The 17,564-nt window shown below is 45.2% G+C and overlaps 2 protein-coding genes across 3 annotated transcripts in view; both read left to right on the forward strand.

The window, feature by feature from the left end:
- The window catches only part of KIF13A (kinesin family member 13A), a 110,718-nt gene extending 104,595 nt beyond the window's left edge, over nt 1-6,123 (forward strand). Inside the window, exons 39-40 of the mRNA XM_061346420.1 lie at nt 1,366-2,464; nt 4,601-6,123. Coding sequence (XP_061202404.1) covers nt 1,366-2,464; nt 4,601-4,887 — 1,386 coding nt within the window. The 3' untranslated portion in view covers nt 4,888-6,123. The remainder of the gene's footprint in view (nt 1-1,365; nt 2,465-4,600) is intronic.
- A 2,089-nt stretch (nt 6,124-8,212) lies between these two features.
- SIRT5 (sirtuin 5) lies at nt 8,213-17,372 on the forward strand. Of its 2 annotated transcripts, none has more exons than XM_061346418.1 (9): nt 8,213-8,341; nt 8,953-9,091; nt 11,359-11,492; nt 12,982-13,207; nt 13,749-13,836; nt 14,765-14,818; nt 15,687-15,810; nt 16,582-16,697; nt 17,238-17,372. In XM_061346418.1, exons 2-9 carry the CDS (start codon nt 8,971-8,973, stop codon nt 17,311-17,313), a joined length of 939 nt encoding a protein of 312 aa, XP_061202402.1. In that variant the 5' UTR covers nt 8,213-8,341; nt 8,953-8,970; the 3' UTR covers nt 17,314-17,372. The 2 variants fall into 2 exon arrangements, with proteins under 2 accessions (XP_061202402.1, XP_061202403.1); XM_061346419.1 differs by lacking the exon at nt 8,213-8,341 and adding an exon at nt 8,819-8,841.
- Nucleotides 17,373-17,564: the final 192 nt, after the last annotated feature.

Here is a 17,564-nt window from a genome sequence, read left to right on the forward strand (position 1 = left end):
GTCTAAGTCATGGTGAGGAGGGGGATTTATAACATATAGCTTTAAAAATAGGGAATTACTGAAGTGAGTCCAGCAAAGGACCACAAAGATAATTAATAGCTTGAAACATCTGATGTGAGGATAGGCTGGAGTGGGAGATGGGCCTGCTCAGCCTTCAGGACACCAGGCTCAGGGCCATCTTACCAGTGCATAAAAACACATGATAGGAGGAAATGAAGACAAGGTGGACTCTTTTCAGTAGTGCCCAGTGGCAGGACATGAGACAAAGGACACAAAGCACACAGGTTCCCATCTGAACTTTAGCAATTTTCATTTTTTTTGAAAATACTGTTTTTTTCTAGTAGGAATTTTCCATAAACTAATCAGTTTTAATATATATGTGTGTGTGTGTATACATGTTTATATATGCATATATATGTATAAGTAAATACATAATACTTATATGAGAGATGAAGTACTTAAAAACCCATCCATGTGGAGTCCTAGCTGCAGTATTTTATATGGGGGGTGCAGCCCAACCATATTGCTGGGTTTTTTCACAGCTGCATCTTGACAGGCTGAAGTCCTCAACTTCAGATGGACCCTGTGAAAGCCACTCCTGTGGGCTGGTCACAGTGCATTGCTGCTTGTTATCAAAGGGAAATTCAGGGAGGTACCTCCGAATCCTGCCAGGTTGATTAGTATCACTTATTTCTCCTCCAGGCATGTACATATAAGTGCACAAATGCTTCATTGAAGGTTTCCTGTAGTATTTGATCCTTTTGTCTTCATTTTCAACCATGGTGAATGTCTGTATGAATGGCTGTTACACCATTGTTCAGCTATAATAGCTGGGGGTGAAGCAAAATTATTTGGTCTCACTGGTCTCAGATTAATAGAAAATTCTGTTGTGCAGGATAGCTTTTAATAATTAGTATTGCAGTGGGGACCCTGTAAGGGCTCGTCCCTTCATATTCATTCTTATCTTGTTAGGTGGTCAGTTAGCTCCATAGAATATCTCCAGTAGGCTGAATTAGTCTGAATCATGGGGGGTGTGTGTAATTTATAACGTGTGGCTTTAAAAAACTGTGCCTGATGAAAATACATAACACGCACTTTTTCATGCTTTCCTTATGCCAAAACTTACTGCTGTGTATTTTCTGAACTGTTTAGAATTTATCTTTATTTTCTAACAACCCAATAGTGCAGACAGGGTATGTTCCCAGCAGCTCTTTAAGAGCTGCCTTCCATTCTTCAACTAAAGAATATTACAGGAATACATTTCTGCCTGTTCAGAAAGGAAAAGCAATCAAGGAAGGTTAGTTTATTTTGGAAACTTTACTGTCCTACATTCCTAATCCCGTGAACCTCTCTCTCCTCTTGCAGGACTCCGAGGAGGAGGACAGTGAGTTGGAGGCCATAAATAAGAAGCTGATAAGTCCACAAAGCTTTCAAACTTTCCGGCCTTATGTCCCGGAGGAGTTTGCTGACTTCAGTGTTTACAATGCTAGCCTGGAGAACAGGGAATGGTTTTCTTCTAAATCAGACTTCATGAGTTCACGAGTTCTTGAGAAAGAGGTATCCCGCAGCCCCACCACTAGCAGTGTTACTAGTGGCTACTTCTCCCACAGTGCCTCTAATGCTACTCTGTCTGACATGCTTGTTCCCTGTAGTGATAGCACAGACCAGCTAGCCAGTCACACGAAGGAGCTGGACTCTAATGATCCCTCAGGATCATTTCTTGCACATGAGTTAAGATCTTCCTTGAACAAGGAATGTCGAGAGTCAGAAAAGGAGCTACTGAGAGAAAAGTTACCTGTGTCACCACTGAAAGGAAACAGTGCCTTAACGGAACAAGTACCACTCTCCCTCAATGCCACTGACAGAGACTCTCAGCAGTTCCCCAGAGCTGGATCATTCTCAGTGTTAAGTTCCTCAGATAGCAAAAATACTTGTACAATTGAGTTTTCAGCGCGTGAAGCAACAGTTGAGCACGTGATGGACATTCTGGAAGATCACTCCTTTACGGAGTTCATGGGCGTCGAGGATGGGAAGGACTTTGACCATTCAACAGCCCTACAGTCAGGTTCCCTTGTGTCTTCTAATGGCATGAGCTGTTCAGACCTACCCCAAAGCACTGGCAAGGAGCACAGCGTGGGCCAGCTGAGCTCCATGGCAGGAGCAGCTGGCAACAGGCACACAGCTGTGGTGGAGAGCCCTCTTTGTTCTGTACTGGTGAAAGAGACTTCAGAGCATGAGACTTACCCTGGTGCTTCTGTAGATGATTTTATTGGGAAGGACCACATGGATGGTTCTGATGGTGAAGAAGGTGCTTCTGCAGATCAAGCCCATGCCTTGCCTAGCTGGGTGGCTGTGGGTGAGCAAGTCTGTGTTGGAAGTAATAAGATGGGCACAGTGAGATACGTTGGAACAGTGGATTTTTCAGCTGGAATCTGGGTTGGAGTTGAACTAAATGTTCAGCTGGGTAAGACTACATATGTTCTGGATTATCAATGCAGCTAGCGTGATCTGTTTTTAATGTACTGCCATCATATGCTGTTCAGCCCTGGAAAGTACCTCCATTTCCATATAAGCTTGGTATCTGATACACCCCATTCTAGACTTTCTTTTTAGAGGGGTGCTTGGCTTAATTTTTAACTATCTTAAAACCCTCTTGCTCTCATGTTATTCAGAATAATGCTTTTGCATGTTGCAGGAGTTCCCATTGGTACCCAACTATTTTTATAGATCAGAAAAACAAGCAAAGCCTAAAATTGGCAGATCTGTTTTTCAAATCAACATGCATGTCCATGGGCAGTACTAACAATGGCCGTTGCTTGTCAAACAGGTTTGCTGTTTGTGGCTTTCAGAGATTTATGGGTTTTTTTTCCCCCCACTGGGGAAAGTTTTCAGTTACAGAGCACAGGTTTACTTTAACTCCAGGTCAGTGGGGTCAGAAAAAGTGAGTGCTCTGCAAGTGTTTAGAAACTCCCACAGAAATGCTTCAGATCTTTGAAAAAGATGTTTTTAGTAGTTTAATAGATACTAACACTGGTACTAGAAGTTTCTCTGGCAGTGAAGTTTTAGGCCTTCCAAGGAATTGGCTTTGATGATAGTTTATTTTGTAAAATGAACAAACATTTGAATTTTTTTTAAACTTTGTTAGTTAGCAAAGCAGTATTTGGGGAAATTGTCTTTTTGGTCACATTCAAGGCCTCCTTTCCAGGTTTTTTTCTCCCTAGTGTATGGTATGCATCTGGCTTCATCACTCAGCATTAAGGGTCTTGACTGTGTGACAGATGCCAGCATGGGTTCACCAAGGGGAAATCCTGCCTGACCAATTTGGTGGCCTTCTATGATGGGGCTACAGAACTGATGGACAGCGGTAGAGCAGTTGATGTCATCTACCTGGACTTGTGTAAAGTGTTCGACACTGTCCCACACGACATCCTTGTCTCTAAATTGGAGAGACATCAATTTGATGGATGGACCACTCGGTGGATAAAGAACTGGCTAGATGGCCGCACACAAAGAGTTGTGGTCAATGGCTCAGTGTCTGGCTGGAGACCAGTAACAAGTGGTGTCCCTCAGGGATCGGTGTTGGGACCGGTCTTGTTTAACATCTTTGTCAGTGACATGGACAAGTTTGCTGATGACACCAAGCTGTGTGCTTCGTTTGATACGCTGAAGGGAAGGAATGCCATCCAGAGGGACCTTGACACGCTTGTGAGGTGGGCTGATGCCAACCTCATGAAGTTTAACCATGCCAAGTGCAAGGTCCTACACCTGGGTCGGAGCAATCCCAGGCACACCTACAGGTTGGGCAAAGATGAGACTCAGAGCAGCCCTGCAGAGAAGGACTCAGGGGTGTTGGTTGATGAGAAACTTAACATGAGCCGGCTTCAGTGTGCGCTCACAGCCCAGAAAGCCAACTGTATCCTGGGCTGCATTGAAAGGAGCATGACCAGCAGGTCAAAGGAGGTGATCCTGCCCCTCTATTCTGCTCTCGTGAGACCTCACCTGGAGTATTGTGTGCAGTTCTGGTGTCCTCAACATAAAAAGGACATGGAACTGTTGGAACAAGTCCAGAGGAGGGCCATGAGGACGATCAGGGGGCTGGAGCACCTCCCATATGAAGATAGGCTGAGAAAGTTGGGGCTGTTCAGCCTGGAGAACAGCCTGTGTGGAGACCTTATAGCAGCCTTCCAGTATTTGAAGGGGGCCTATAGGGATGCTGGGGAGAGACTCTTCATTAGGGACTGTAGTGATAGGACAAGGGGTAATGGGTTAAAACTTAAAGAGGGGAAGTTTAGATTGGCTATAAGGAAGAAGTTCTTTACTGTAAGGGTGGTGAGGCACTGGAATGGGTTGCCCAGGGAAGTTGTGAATGCTCCATCCCTGGCAGTGTTCAAGGCCAGGTTGGACAGAGCCTTGGGTGACATGGTTTAGTGTGAGTGTCCCTGCCCATGGCAGGGCAGCTGGAACTTGATGATGTTAAGGTCATTTCCAACCCTAACTATTCTATGATTCTATAACCAAGGGTCTTTGCGCTTCGAGGCTGCAATTGTACATGCTAAACCAAGTGCCAACAACTAATTCCTTGTGTTTGTTTTCATTGAAGGGAAGCATGATGGAATTGTAAAAGGCAGAGAGTACTTCCACTGCAAACCACGACACGGTGTCTTTGTTCGTCCTGGGCGCCTCAGCAAAGCACCAGCTTCTGTGAGGAAATGGAGTAGCACTTCACGGTCTCAGGCATCTTCCACTTCAGATAAACAGAGAAGTTTTGCGCTTCAAGGCTCATCCCCCACTCCTAAAACAGGAGGAGAGGTCCTCTGCCATTCGGGAGATGCAGCAGCTTCTGCTTTTTCTAGGAAACAGGAGAACAGGAAATCTTGGATTAACTAAACTGCAGTATTTTTGCACTTAACTACACGCATCACTGTGTAGAAAACTTTATGGAGTTTTGAAGCTATTGTACATTTTAATCTGTCCATATGGAATGTGTATTCTCTAGAGTCCTTGACTTAATTCTCTAATTTTTTATAAATAATATATATATTATATATATATATATGATTGTGTATCTATAGTTTGTCTGCCAGTGGGCAGATATGGCTGCACACTAAAATACAGTTAAAGCTGACCTGTAGATAACTGAGGTACTGGACTGTTTGATACACAACAACTTGGAAGATATATTTTAAACAACAAAAAATATTTTATTGTGGAAAAAGCAGGATGTAAATCCATATTTGGGTGGCGGGGAAGCTACGGTTTGCTGTTCTTAATTACCAAAGAACTTGTTTTAGACTGACATATTTACTGTTTCTATCTTTCTATTGTAAATGTTTTAACTGGTAACATGGTGCCATGCTTCTTTTAGTCACCGGGCACTGTGCAGCCTTACGTTCCGTGTTTAAGCACACTGAAATATCCAACTGCTTCGTATTTTTTGTCTTCCTAGAGGCCTGCCACTGTGCTGACTTGACGTTGGATTGAAATGACTAACAATGCCTGAGGCTACATGTCTGGCATTTCGTATGTTCACATAAGCCAGCTGGGCAGTTTGACTGCAGGAACAGTATTACTGCAAGGGTGCGAGAGGACAACATTTGGGCTTTTTGGGGGAGGAGGGGGTTGGTTTATTGGGTGGGGGGGGGGGAATGGGGAAACAAAGCAGCAGTAAATGGATCATGACTGCAAACTTTGCACTTGTTACTTGCTGGTTATTATCAAGCTGAAATAGAACCTGCTAAAGTAATTTTAATCTGTAAAGTTTATTTTAATATTGGAATGATGGAGGGATTTATGTCTGGTGCTCATGAATTCCTAAGAAGGTTGTTCCACATGTAGATACTGTAGATGCCTGTACAAGCGTTGTGGCTATTTGTAAAGTAACACGGTAAAAAAGGAGTGAAGTGAATGGCCTGCTGTATCTGTTTTTTGTTTCTTAGCAAGTGAATGATTGAGATACCTGGGACCTTACTGAAAAGCTGCTGTTCTTTCTTTGATTGTTGTGTACAGTAAGCGGACTCTTGTATTTTACTATGTACTGTAAAGAACTGTAATTTATATACTGCCATACTGTATTTAATTGGTACAGACCTACTGTGTGTTAGAATACAGACTGTTTACTTGGGATTTAAAAAAAAAAAAGCCTTGCCTGTGTTTGATACAGTAGGGTCTCGTGGTCAAATAGCACACTGTTTCTAGCTGGAGCTGCTCAGATGTAAAGTCATTTGTACAAGTGCTGGAGAACGATGTGACTGGAGTAGAAGACTGGGTGCTGGTTATTCATCTGTTTCCACACTGACCAGTTTGTGTAGCAGCCCCTCTACATACAGGTCACCTGCTGTTTTCCCCATCCTTCACAGGAGGAGGAGCAGAGCTGGGGAGCTCCTGCCAGAGAATGGCATTCTGTGGGTCAAGGGGACACGGGACAAGCTCCTGGGAAGTGGATTGGACAGCCTTGTGGCTAAATATGTCAATGCCTCTGCTGAGTAGAAAGCAGTTGGCAGCTAGGAGGGTAACGTGTTGGAGGAGGAGTGAAAGCAAAGGGGGAGATGTTCAGCGTACTTGCCCTTGACATAGCTTTTGGCTCTTCTGAGCCTTACATGATTCTTGCACGTTAATTGATTTTGGTGAAATGACTCACTCTGCAGAACATTTAATACTTCTGGTGTCCACCTAGAGTTGCATTAATGATACCTCTGCTGGAGGAAATTGCTGTAATAGAAAAGACTTGTGCAGAAGTATTTTATCAAGCACAGATGATCATAGAACACTACCAGGTATCTACACCCAACGCCACTGCTTGAAATCAATTTTAGATGTCACTTTAATCTTTTTATAAAGCTTTTCAGAAAACACACATTTGCATAAACATATTTTCCAAGACCACTACAAACATCTTTGAGAGTTGATGTGGCCATTTTCTAATGGCAAAGATTCAGTGTTCACACCAGGTTAGCATCAGCTGAGCTAGGCTTTCCATGGTTTCAGACCCTTCTGAATACGGAATGAGTGATGGATTGCTTCAGAAACACTGGGATGATTATGCTGCTTGGGGTATACAATCTACACATGCCAAGGAAACCAAAGCAAGCCTCATTTCATGCTGTACCCATTTTGCATAACTTGTGCTATCATGAGTTATTATTAAAAGACCTGTACTTTTGCAAACATTGCATATTAATATGCTCTGCCCTTAGTTAATTCAAAGTTAGAAGGGGGATATCTAACAAGTGCAATGGGGTAATGTAAAAATGCAAGCATTTTAGTTGATCTGCTCCTCAAAGCTGTGGTGCATGAACAGAAGCACTAATGTTAGTAATGTTAGACTAGTAGTTTGCAGTCTTGAACTTTGTAATCAGTTATAGTTATAATGGTAAGATCATGCTGGCCTTCCTCTTGGTTTTCTGAATTTAAGTGGTTTTTCAAGCATACAGGCATTGTGTGGATTCGGCCAGAGCCCCAGGAGAGCAGCTGGTACAGCCCAGTGAGCACGAGCACAGGGTTTAATTGGTACTGCTCCATCTTGAATGTTCCCTGGCAACTGTCTTCCTTCATGTTTGTAACTGGAGGTGGAATTTTGCATCCTGCCATGATAAAAGCAGGAAGAAGCAGCAGTGTAATGAAAGAAGTGCAGGATGTAGGCCCTGGGGGCAGCCTCTGGGTATCCTTCTCTGTCTGTGGGTAACTGTACAGAGTGGCCAGGTCAGAGGCACAGGCTAGGTGGGACTGCAATGTGGTGGGACTTGCTTTTCAGCCTTCCCCATGTCAGGATATGCATTTTAGGGACCTCTTCATCTGTTTAGCTGGTAGTTTAAGGCGTTCAAAGGGACAAAAACGTGTAAAATCGCAAATTGACTGGAAGAACGAGAGTGATTTAAAGTTGTTGGGGAAGGGTGGAGAGAAGGCTGGATAAAAGTGGTTGGTGTCTTGTTTCTGCAGAAAAACAAGCTAAAGCCATACTTCCTCATAAAAACTCTGGAGACTCTAAGCTATCCAAGCTGTGTTAGCATAGCAGCATATGGGAGTTTGGTCAGTGAATGTGTGAACTGCAAACACCTGAAAAACATCCAAGTTTTCAGGCCTACCCGAGCATAACTTAATCTACGTGAGACGTCGGAGTAGGGAAACGTTGTGAGAGAGCCGCGCTGCCTCAGGAGTTGATGCCGGACTCCGTCCTTCCCCATCAGCCTCACACGCTTGTGCCCGGGCGGGAGCTCTGTCAGCTGTTCCACAGGGAAACGGCGAGGGCGGAGCCGAGCGAGGGCCGGCCCCGCCGCAAACCTGGGGCGGGACGTGCGGCTACGCACGACTCGGCCGCACAGCCGCGGCCGGGCACCGCGCTGAGGTGAGTACCTCGGGCGCGGCGAGAGCCGGCGGCCCAGGGCCTCCGCGCCGGGGGACGGGGACGCAGCCGCGCCGAGGGGGAGGTGGCGATGGTGGGCACCGCCGCCTCCTTCCCGACACGACTCCCTCCCCCGGCGCGGTTCGCCTTCGCCCTTCTGCAGGCGGGCGGCAGCACGTACGCATGCTGGCCGCTGGGGCCGCTGCCGCGGCTCCGTCCCGGAGTGAACCCTGCCCAGCAAAGCGCCTGTCGGGGTTGGTTTTGTATTCGTAAAACGCGGTTGACGGTCGGATCGTGGGAGCTGCTTTGGCGTGAGACGGCAAAATCGGCAAGTTAAATGTTGCAGAAAACCCGTGGCGGTGTGTTTTGGGGCGTTAAGCGAATTTGTTCTTTGAGCAGAATGAACATCTGGGGTTCTTAACTGGAAGCAAAAGATCATCCCATTGTCAGGATCTCCTTTTTGAGATGTCTGGTTTTTGCAGAGTAAGGAAGGAAGGTCGAAGGTTCAAGAGAAAACTGTGATGAATAATCTTTGTATCTGTTTCTTATGGAGAAACCCTTGCAGAAATATGCTCCCTCAGTGGGCCGCTTGCGTTCCCCTTATTTCTCCTCAGGTGAAGTACTTCAGAGGGATGCTGATGAGTCTCTTCCAATTTACCGCTAGAAGGCTGGCTTCCCAAGCGTATTGTGGACTTAAGGCTTCTTCTTCAAAGAAACCTAAGTTTTGCATGGAAATGGCTCGTCCTAGTTCAAGTAAGATATTAATGTGTTTCTTTGCATACCCTAGACAGGTTTTTAAGCTAGATTTTAAATTCTAGAAGGTTTTGTGTAATAGGTGAAATCTATAGCTTAGTTCAGAATGTTTAGAACAGCTTGAACTTCATTTCTTCCCCTATCTCCCCCCTCCCTGGCTGCTAAAATTCACCTTTTATGTCTGTATTCTGTATAGTTCCCCAAACCCTTGCATGTTTGCAGTCAGTGTGATTGCCCGGCAACATGGTTTTAGTGTTTGTAGTTTATGCACACAAATGTATGCTGGTTAATTGCAGTTCCTTTTCATAATCCTAGTAGGTAATAAAAATCAGTCCTTATTTCTTAGCACAAGAATTATGGAGGCCCTCAATCATTTGTAGCTACTCAGGAGCAGGGTATTGGGCAACCCTGATAGCCCCGTTCAGTCTGGTAGTAGTAAATACCCTCTTTTTATTTTCTTAGGGTTTTTTTGTGTTTGTTTTTTAAGCTGAGGATGTGCCTTAACTTTAAAACTGTGCACAGAACTTCACAGTTATCATGGTAACCCCCCCTAACAAAAAAAAAAAACAACCCAAAGAACACATAGTAAATCATGGAGATTAGGGTTCTGATCAGCAGTTCAAAGTTCAGCTGAAGGCCAGTCACTAGTGGTGTCCTGTAGGAGTCTTGCCAATATTGTTTAACACCTTCATTAGTGATCTGGATGATGGGGCAGTGTACCCTCAGCAAGTTTGGGGGTGGCACCAAACTAGGAGTGGCTGATACAGCAGAGAGTCATGCTGTTATCCAGGGGGACATCAACAGCCTGGCAACATGGGCTAACGTCAACCTCATGAAGTTCAGCAAGTGGAAGTGACAGTCTTGCATTGGAACAACCTGAAGCACCAGGGCAGTTTGGTGTTGATCAGTGGGAAAGCAGCTTGGTGGAAGAGGCTCTGAAGGGTCCTGATGGGCACCAAATTGACTGTAAACCAGCAATAAGCCCTTGGGGCAACAAAGGCCAGTGGGTGTCTTGGGATGTACTCAGCAGAGCATCTCTATCTGGCTGTGGGAGGTGATCCTTGCCTTCTGCTCAGCATGGTCAGACACACCTGGAAGGCTAGATCCAGTGCTGGGCTCCCCAGTGTGACAAAGACGTGGGCAAACTGGAGGGTCCATCAAAGGGCTTTGAGGATGATCAATGGCTTCGAGCATCTGAAATGTGAGGAGAGGCTCTGGGGAGCCAGGGCTGCTCAGGCTTTAGGACACCAGACTCAGGGGCATCTTATCAGTACATAAAAACACGTGATGGGAGGGAATGAAGACAAAGCTGGACTCTTCTCAAGTACTGCCCAGTGGCAGGACATGAGATAAGGGACACAAAGCGTACAAGATTCCATGTGAACACAAGGAAACACTGCTTTTTGCTATGAGGGTGGTCAAACATGGGAATGGGTTGTGCAGAGAGGTTATAGTCTCCATCCTTGGGGACACTCAGACCCCACCGGACTGGACACGGTCCTGCTATGCCTGACCCTGCTTGAGCAGGGTGTTGGACTGTCTCCAGAGGTCCCTTCTCACCTTGGCTGTGCTTTGATTCTAAAATAGGTTGCTTTAAAATTAATATCTGAGGTAAGCTGGAAGAGATTGTTTTTTTGTGTCTCTCTGTAACTAACCTGTTCCTTTTTAATGTTGTTTTGACCCATAGAAAAATGCAAAGGAAATTTCCCATCTTCTTTCCCAAGTGACTTTACCTTGCAGAGGAGAAGGGGGGGAATGTACATTCAAAAATAGAAAATACGATTGCAAACCTAGAAAATGGCCAAGATGCCTCAGCAGGAAAAGCGTTCTTCCAAATGCCTTTAATTTAGAGGGTGATACTTTGTAACTAAGTGTAGATTTATTTTTTTTTTCATCTTGGGCTCTTGCCTTACAATGAGGAAGCAAGCAGTTCCTGGGTGGTTGTGGCAACAGTTGTTATCAAGGTAGCACTAACTCTGTGGTTTTAGTTTAAGGCTCTGTCTTTCAAATATTGAGTGTATTCATAGTTTAATACCTGTTGCCCTCCCAAGCTTGCTCCTACGTGTTTTTGAGGATCTCCAGGAATTTCCCTTCAAATTCCTATACGGAAAAACTCAGAAACAGATTAGTATTCTACACTTAAAGTACTGGGAGGTGTATGTGGAACCCATCTCTAGATGTGTAAGTTTGCCAGCACTGTCTCTATGGCTTCTTGTATAAAAGTACAAGCATTTGAGCAGCTGTTTGTTTTTCTTCCCTGCACATAGATATGGCTGATTTTCGAGAGGTGTTTGCCAAAGCAAAGCACATAGTCATCATCACAGGAGCTGGCGTTAGTGCAGAGAGTGGAGTCCCGACCTTCAGAGGGGCTGGAGGTTTCTGGAGGAAGTGGCAAGCCCAGGTATGTACTGGTGGCACATGTCTGCGCAGCTCTGGTGCAATGCCTGTTGGGTGGGTGATGGTGAAGGGTCAGGAGAAGCTGGGCACCGTGGAGGGTGGAAGTACTCCCCAGAGCTGTCCCTTTACACCCATATCTGCAGCTGTCCCCTGTGCCCTGAGGGCTGCTTTGTGCAGCTGCAGCTGCTTCTCTGTCCTCATCAGTTGTTTGGGAAAATCAGTGTTCTTGCAGGCAGCTCTGGGTCTTTCTACCATCCTTGTTTCCTTGTTGCCTTGCAGCTTAGCTGTGTGGTCATCTTTCAACACTCCCACTGTTTTCCTACCTCATTTTCTACTTCCTGTTTTAAACTTAAGAACATTTTGCCAAAATAACAAAGGACAGAACCAATGATAGCGACTAGTTATTTTTCATTCAATCTTGGTTTATCATGCTCTTTAAAAATGTTTCAGGATGTTTTTTATTGTTTGGGGGCAGTGTTCTTTGCAGTCTTTAATTCTCCCACAAGCTCTGTCTCTTGCTGGTGTGACCTTGCAGCATCGGGAAGCACTGGGGTGGGAGAGGAGGCCAAAGCAGAAGCTGTGGGGTGGAGGGGTGCAGTGGTGAGCACTTGCGTGAATTGCATAGGTGCCTCAGGTGTCTGATCCTGCATGCTGGTGCAGTTATTTCATGTAACTGCCACACTGCCAATAAATGCTGCCTCAAGTGTTGCTATCTTGTTGGCTTTCTATATGTTTCTTAATGCAGCACTCATGAAAGATTTGATGAGGTTTAAAAGGGGTCAGAGATATGAGTTTTTCAAGATGGTTTGAATCTAAAGATGCATTTTTTCTCTCAGTGACTGTCAATTCAAATAAAGCATGCATGTGTATAAATGCCTGGTTCTTCTGGAGCAGAAATCTTGCATTCAGCATTTTTATATCAGCAGAATTGCATGTTGCAGCATTAGGCTGAGATACTCCTTATTTTAAAAAGACGATAAGGCAAAGTTAGAGTTACTGTGAAAAGTACAGCTTGTCTTTTACACGTTGGTAAAATCTAAGACATTAGACTTTGGTTTTGACAATGGCTGTAATTTGGCTTCTGTTACACTTAAGGCAGAAAAGAAGTTGCTAGCAAAGGAAATATGTCCACATAATATTGGGTTTTATGGCTGCTGTGAAAAAGAGTTTTGAACCCTAAAAGTTGTGTGCATTGAAATATCTTCCTTTGTGCTGCACGACGCTCTAATCTGGTGGGGCAGTGCAGGTGTACTGTGTAAAATCATGTCACTGTTGATATTGGTTATTTCCTCATTTAATAAGATAATTGGACTTGTCATCCCTATAAGGGCTATTGAAGTATATTTTCATCAACTGCATCTGGTTATAAATAATTTGCTTCTGATAATCTTGTGCTGGGAGCAGTGTAAGTGGCAGGAATCTAGCTGGTTTCATCTGGGGAGGGCATTTTCTTGCCCTTTCGCTGGTAGCATGACTTGTCATGTCTTTTCCAGGAGCTGGCTACTCCAGAGGCTTTTGCACGAAACCCTTCTCGTGTGTGGGAGTTTTACCACTACCGCCGGGAGGTGATGTTGAGTAAACACCCGAACCCTGCACATATTGCCATTGCAGAGTGCGAAAAGCGACTGAGCAAGCAAGGACGGAGCGTTGTGGTCATTACTCAGAATATTGATGAACTACACAGAAAGGCAGGCACAAAGCACCTCTTAGAAATCCACGGTAAGAACCAGCTTACCTGTCTGCTTATGGGCCAGCAAACCCAAGGGGAAGAAGAGAGAGCAGGATAAGTACTGGGAGAAACTTGCCTTTAAAATGGTAATAACTTGCACAAAGTTATTTACTGTAACACCATGTTCTCTTTTGGAAGTCGTTTGGGGTACTTCATATGCATTGGGCATAGTTTAATTTTGATTGAGTCATAGTTTTAAAGGGACTGTTGTTGCTCTTCTCTGTTTCCTTTCAGCTGAAGGGACTGTGTTGTGTCTCTTTGCTGGGTCTGGCCTGTGCTTAACAGTGGCACTGGTCACCTCGGGTTGCTGAACAAAAACATGTGTTTGCACTGTGTAAATAATCTCCTTCATAATGCTGGCAAGTTTCAGTACTTGGCTGTTACATTCATGTAGTGTTACCCAAGTTACTCACGAGGTGTAGTCTTCAAAGTCAAATAAAGGCCATACAGGATAAACAGAACCACTTGCTCACACAGCCATGCCCCAGACGAGTTGTTCGATCCCTGATGTTTTCTCTCGGTGTGTTTCAGGTAGTTTATTTAGAACTCGATGCACCAACTGTGGAAACGTAGCTGCAAATTACAAGAGTCCAATATGCCCCGCGTTGGCTGGGAAAGGGTAATTAAAACATCTGCTTGTAAACTGCATTTCCTACTTTGTCTGCTGTACAGTAGGAAAGGAGCCATTTTAGGAGCATGCAGGAGTTTTGGCTGCCCATCCTGTTTTACATCAGTAGTATTAACACTTAAATTTTACACAGCTGTTTGGAACCATGAGTGTGCTGTTCAGTAACTTCAGTGAGAGCCCATGATGTTGTAAGTCCCGTGAAAGCATAACTGTTAGCACAATATTAAGTATGTTTTAATTAGAAGAATTTCAGACAGTCTGAAACTCTTATTTTGGACATCAGCTAATTTAACTCTTTGAGAATGTGTTTTCTGCCATCCTCTTCACCTCCCAGGTTTTTTATTAAATCAGGTGCTTATTCCTAAAATTGGACTGCCATTGCTCGATACATGTATTATCCTCTTCTATGGCTAGCACGTAGCAGCATTTGCCCTTCATCTCCTCAGTAAGATTCTCATTATTACAGGCCTCAAAATAGAGATGTAATAAACAATTGTGAGGGATGTGTCAGTTCCTAGGATTTCTGTAACTTCAAAAGTTGCAGAAAAATCCTTCAGTCACCTTTTTATAGCCATCCTCTTGCTTTCACCTCTAAAAAAAAAGGGGAGAGGCATACGGTCATAGGTTTTTAGGTATTTTCCCTTTGCATTTCACCAGACCTTTAGGTAGTTACTTAAATGTTTGTTGTGCCTCTGTTGGAGTTTGACCAGCTTAGGACAGTTGCTTACCTCTGGGATAATCCTGGATAAACAGCTGCTTCCCCTGTGTGTGGTATGGTAGGGTTGTGGTAGGTGTTGAAGTTGGCTGAAGTTGCAAAGATTTCTTGATTGGAGAGTGTGCTTTAGAGAATACTGAGTTTTTATTAATGTACCAAATGCACTTTGTATGGCTGAATACATATTGCGATTTTGTACTTCAGGGCCCCAGATCCTGACACACAGGATGCCGCGATTCCAGTTGAAGAGCTTCCTCAGTACGTAAGGACTAATTTGTGTTTTGCTGTTACCCCTTTATGCTTTGTTGTGCATCTTGGAGGCTTATATTACTGTTCATGTAGTTTTGGAAGGACATGGAGACTTTCTCCAGGAGAAAGGCATGACTTTTCCTCAGAGAACTGATCTAAAGTTAGGGGAGACAGCAGATAACAGGAGTGTGCACTGGAAGTTTACTGTGATATGAAAGGCATGGCACGTTTTTGTACTTGAGCATCAAGCTGAAACATGCCTAAATTCATGGGGCTTGTAGTGAGTGGAGTCATAGTAGAATTGAAGTAAGAAACTAAGTGCTACACAGTAAACATTTGCTACTTTGTGGGTGCTGCCTACCATTAGTCAATCTGGAGAACTGTGCTGCAGCACAGCCACAGCATAGTCCTTTGCAGGCATTAAATGTGTCATGGTGCTATTTTATAACGGCTGCAGATGCAAGAGACCACCATGTTTTTCATCTGGTTCCTAAGGAAAGGAAGCTAATACAATACATCTGTCAGTTCACTTTCTCCTTAAAAACCCATTGGCCAGTTTGTTAAAGTTGATGGAGGCTGAGGTGGTCTGTAGCACATACTGTATTTGAAGTTTCATGCATTTAAGGCACTGAGTAAGCGGCTAATACCACTAAGTATCTGAGTTGCACAACTGTTCAGCAACATGTTCCACCTGGCCAGGCAGCACATGTGTATTTCCAGCATACGTGTGGCACACCATCAGGTGCCCTCTGCCCAGCTCGCAGTAGAGGGTATGGGTAGGGCTGTGAAAGAGAGAAGTGGAGGATCAAAGGCAGGTAAGATATGCCCAAATGAGAATGAAAACAACCATGTGCAACCTTGTTCCTTTTTCATACAGGTGTGAGGAGGACGGCTGCAATGGGCTCCTCCGTCCCCATGTTGTGTGGTTTGGTGAAACCCTAGATCCTGACATTCTCACTGAGGTGGAGAAGGAGCTTGATATTTGTGACCTCTGCTTGGTAGTGAGTGACGCACTTGTTACCTGGCCTCGCAACCAGCGGGGAAGCCACACTAAAGGGGTTGCATGCACGCTTCCCTGAGGAAACTAAAAGCCCCCGAGGATTCTCTGGTGTCGTGTGACACTTTAAAAGGCCATGAAGTTTGAAAACGTACATACACTACTTGGAAATCAGCAGATTCAGCATGTGTGCATCATGCTCAGCTGGCACCTGCCATCTGCATTCAGTATACACAGGGGTTAGAGGTTCAAGGGTTAGAGGTTCAGTAACACTGTTTAGCTGTTGAATTTCTCAAACAGTGAAAATTATGATTATTTTGAGGCTCAGCTAAGAAAAAAGTGACAAAATGCGGTAAGAAGGTGGCTAGCTGTTATCACAGACTGCATTCTTTTGTGAGGTGGTTTACATGCTCACTGGTTCCAGCTCACTGACCCAAACACTTACTTGGAATATTGTGTACCCTTCACAGACTAACCCCAAGTAACAGAAGGAACATTTTGTTTTGTTTTCCTGAACACAAGGTCTTTCCAGTTATAATCCGCAAACACGTTTCTTTGGGTTACATCAGAGAAACCACTCCCAATTCTGCTACACGTGCAGTGACACTAAATACAGATACTGATTTGGCTTAGTTTCTGTAGGGATCTTCATGCTTTAGTGGTTTTGCACATCCAGTGTTCTGAGAAGGGTCCTTGCGTTGTGGGTTGGTTTGGTTTTGTTTTGCCTGTTTAAGTGCTGGCCTGCTACACTCAGTTTTTTGCCCTGTGCCTGCAGGTCGGAACCTCCTCTGTGGTGTATCCTGCTGCGATGTTTGCCCCACAGGTATCTGCTAGAGGAGTGCCAGTCGCAGAGTTTAACATGGAAGCTACTCCTGCTACAGACAGATTCAGGTAAAGCTGTTCAGTTTTAAACTAGCAAATTTAGTCACCTGCATCTTCACTCTTTTGAACTGCTGAAATGCTTAACAGAATTTTAAACAAACATGATCTAGGTTTTTTTCCCCTATGTTTAAGAAATACTATTTTCTTCTAATAAGTAAGAAGATGCCATTGCGCTTTCTTGGTAGAATTAACACTGAAGTAAGTTCTTGCACTTCTTAATAGAGCAGTTGTGTCTGCCCCATTCCGGGCAGTACTCAAGGCTAGCTTGGACCTGGCTTTGAGCAACCTGGTCTAGTGGAAGGTGCCCCTGCCTGTGGCAGGGTTGGAACTGGATGAGCTTTAAGGCCCCTTCCAACCCAACCCAATCTATGAAGACACAACTGTATGTTTCTAAGTGTGAAGCTGAGGTTTGTCCCTGTGTCCTAGAAGTCCCCCTCCCTCAGCAGCGGGGCTAACTTGCTACCTGCTTGTCAAATGCACCCGGGCTGCGAGAAGCAAGCAGCGTGACGCCGGTCGTGCCTGCCCCTTCAAACGGCTGCTTCCTTACAGGTTCCACTTCTCGGGCCCCTGCGGGACCACTCTGCCGCCGGCGCTGGCTCGCCACGAGACGGAGATCATCTCTTGAGCACCTCGGGAGGGCCCGGCGGGGAAGCGCCAAGTCTGGCAGCCGCGGCCCGGGCCTGGCGCCCGGCGGGGGCTGGGACGGGTGGGAGGCGGCGGCGGGTCGCGTCGTACTGCCCCTCCCCTGCTCCCCACCGCAATAAACGCAAGGCCGGGCCCGGGCCGGCTCGGCTCCGGTCCCGCCACCACCGGTTGTACCTCAGCGGGTCGTCTGTGCGTGCGTGTGCGTGTGCGCGGCTGGAGGGGGGAGGGGCG

The sequence above is a fragment of the Neopsephotus bourkii genome, unplaced genomic scaffold (genome assembly GCF_033783945.1).
Source record: "Neopsephotus bourkii isolate Nb327-2 ecotype Australia unplaced genomic scaffold, CSIRO-AGI_Nbou_v1 NB_272, whole genome shotgun sequence".
Taxonomy (NCBI): Eukaryota; Metazoa; Chordata; class Aves; order Psittaciformes; family Psittacidae; genus Neopsephotus; species Neopsephotus bourkii.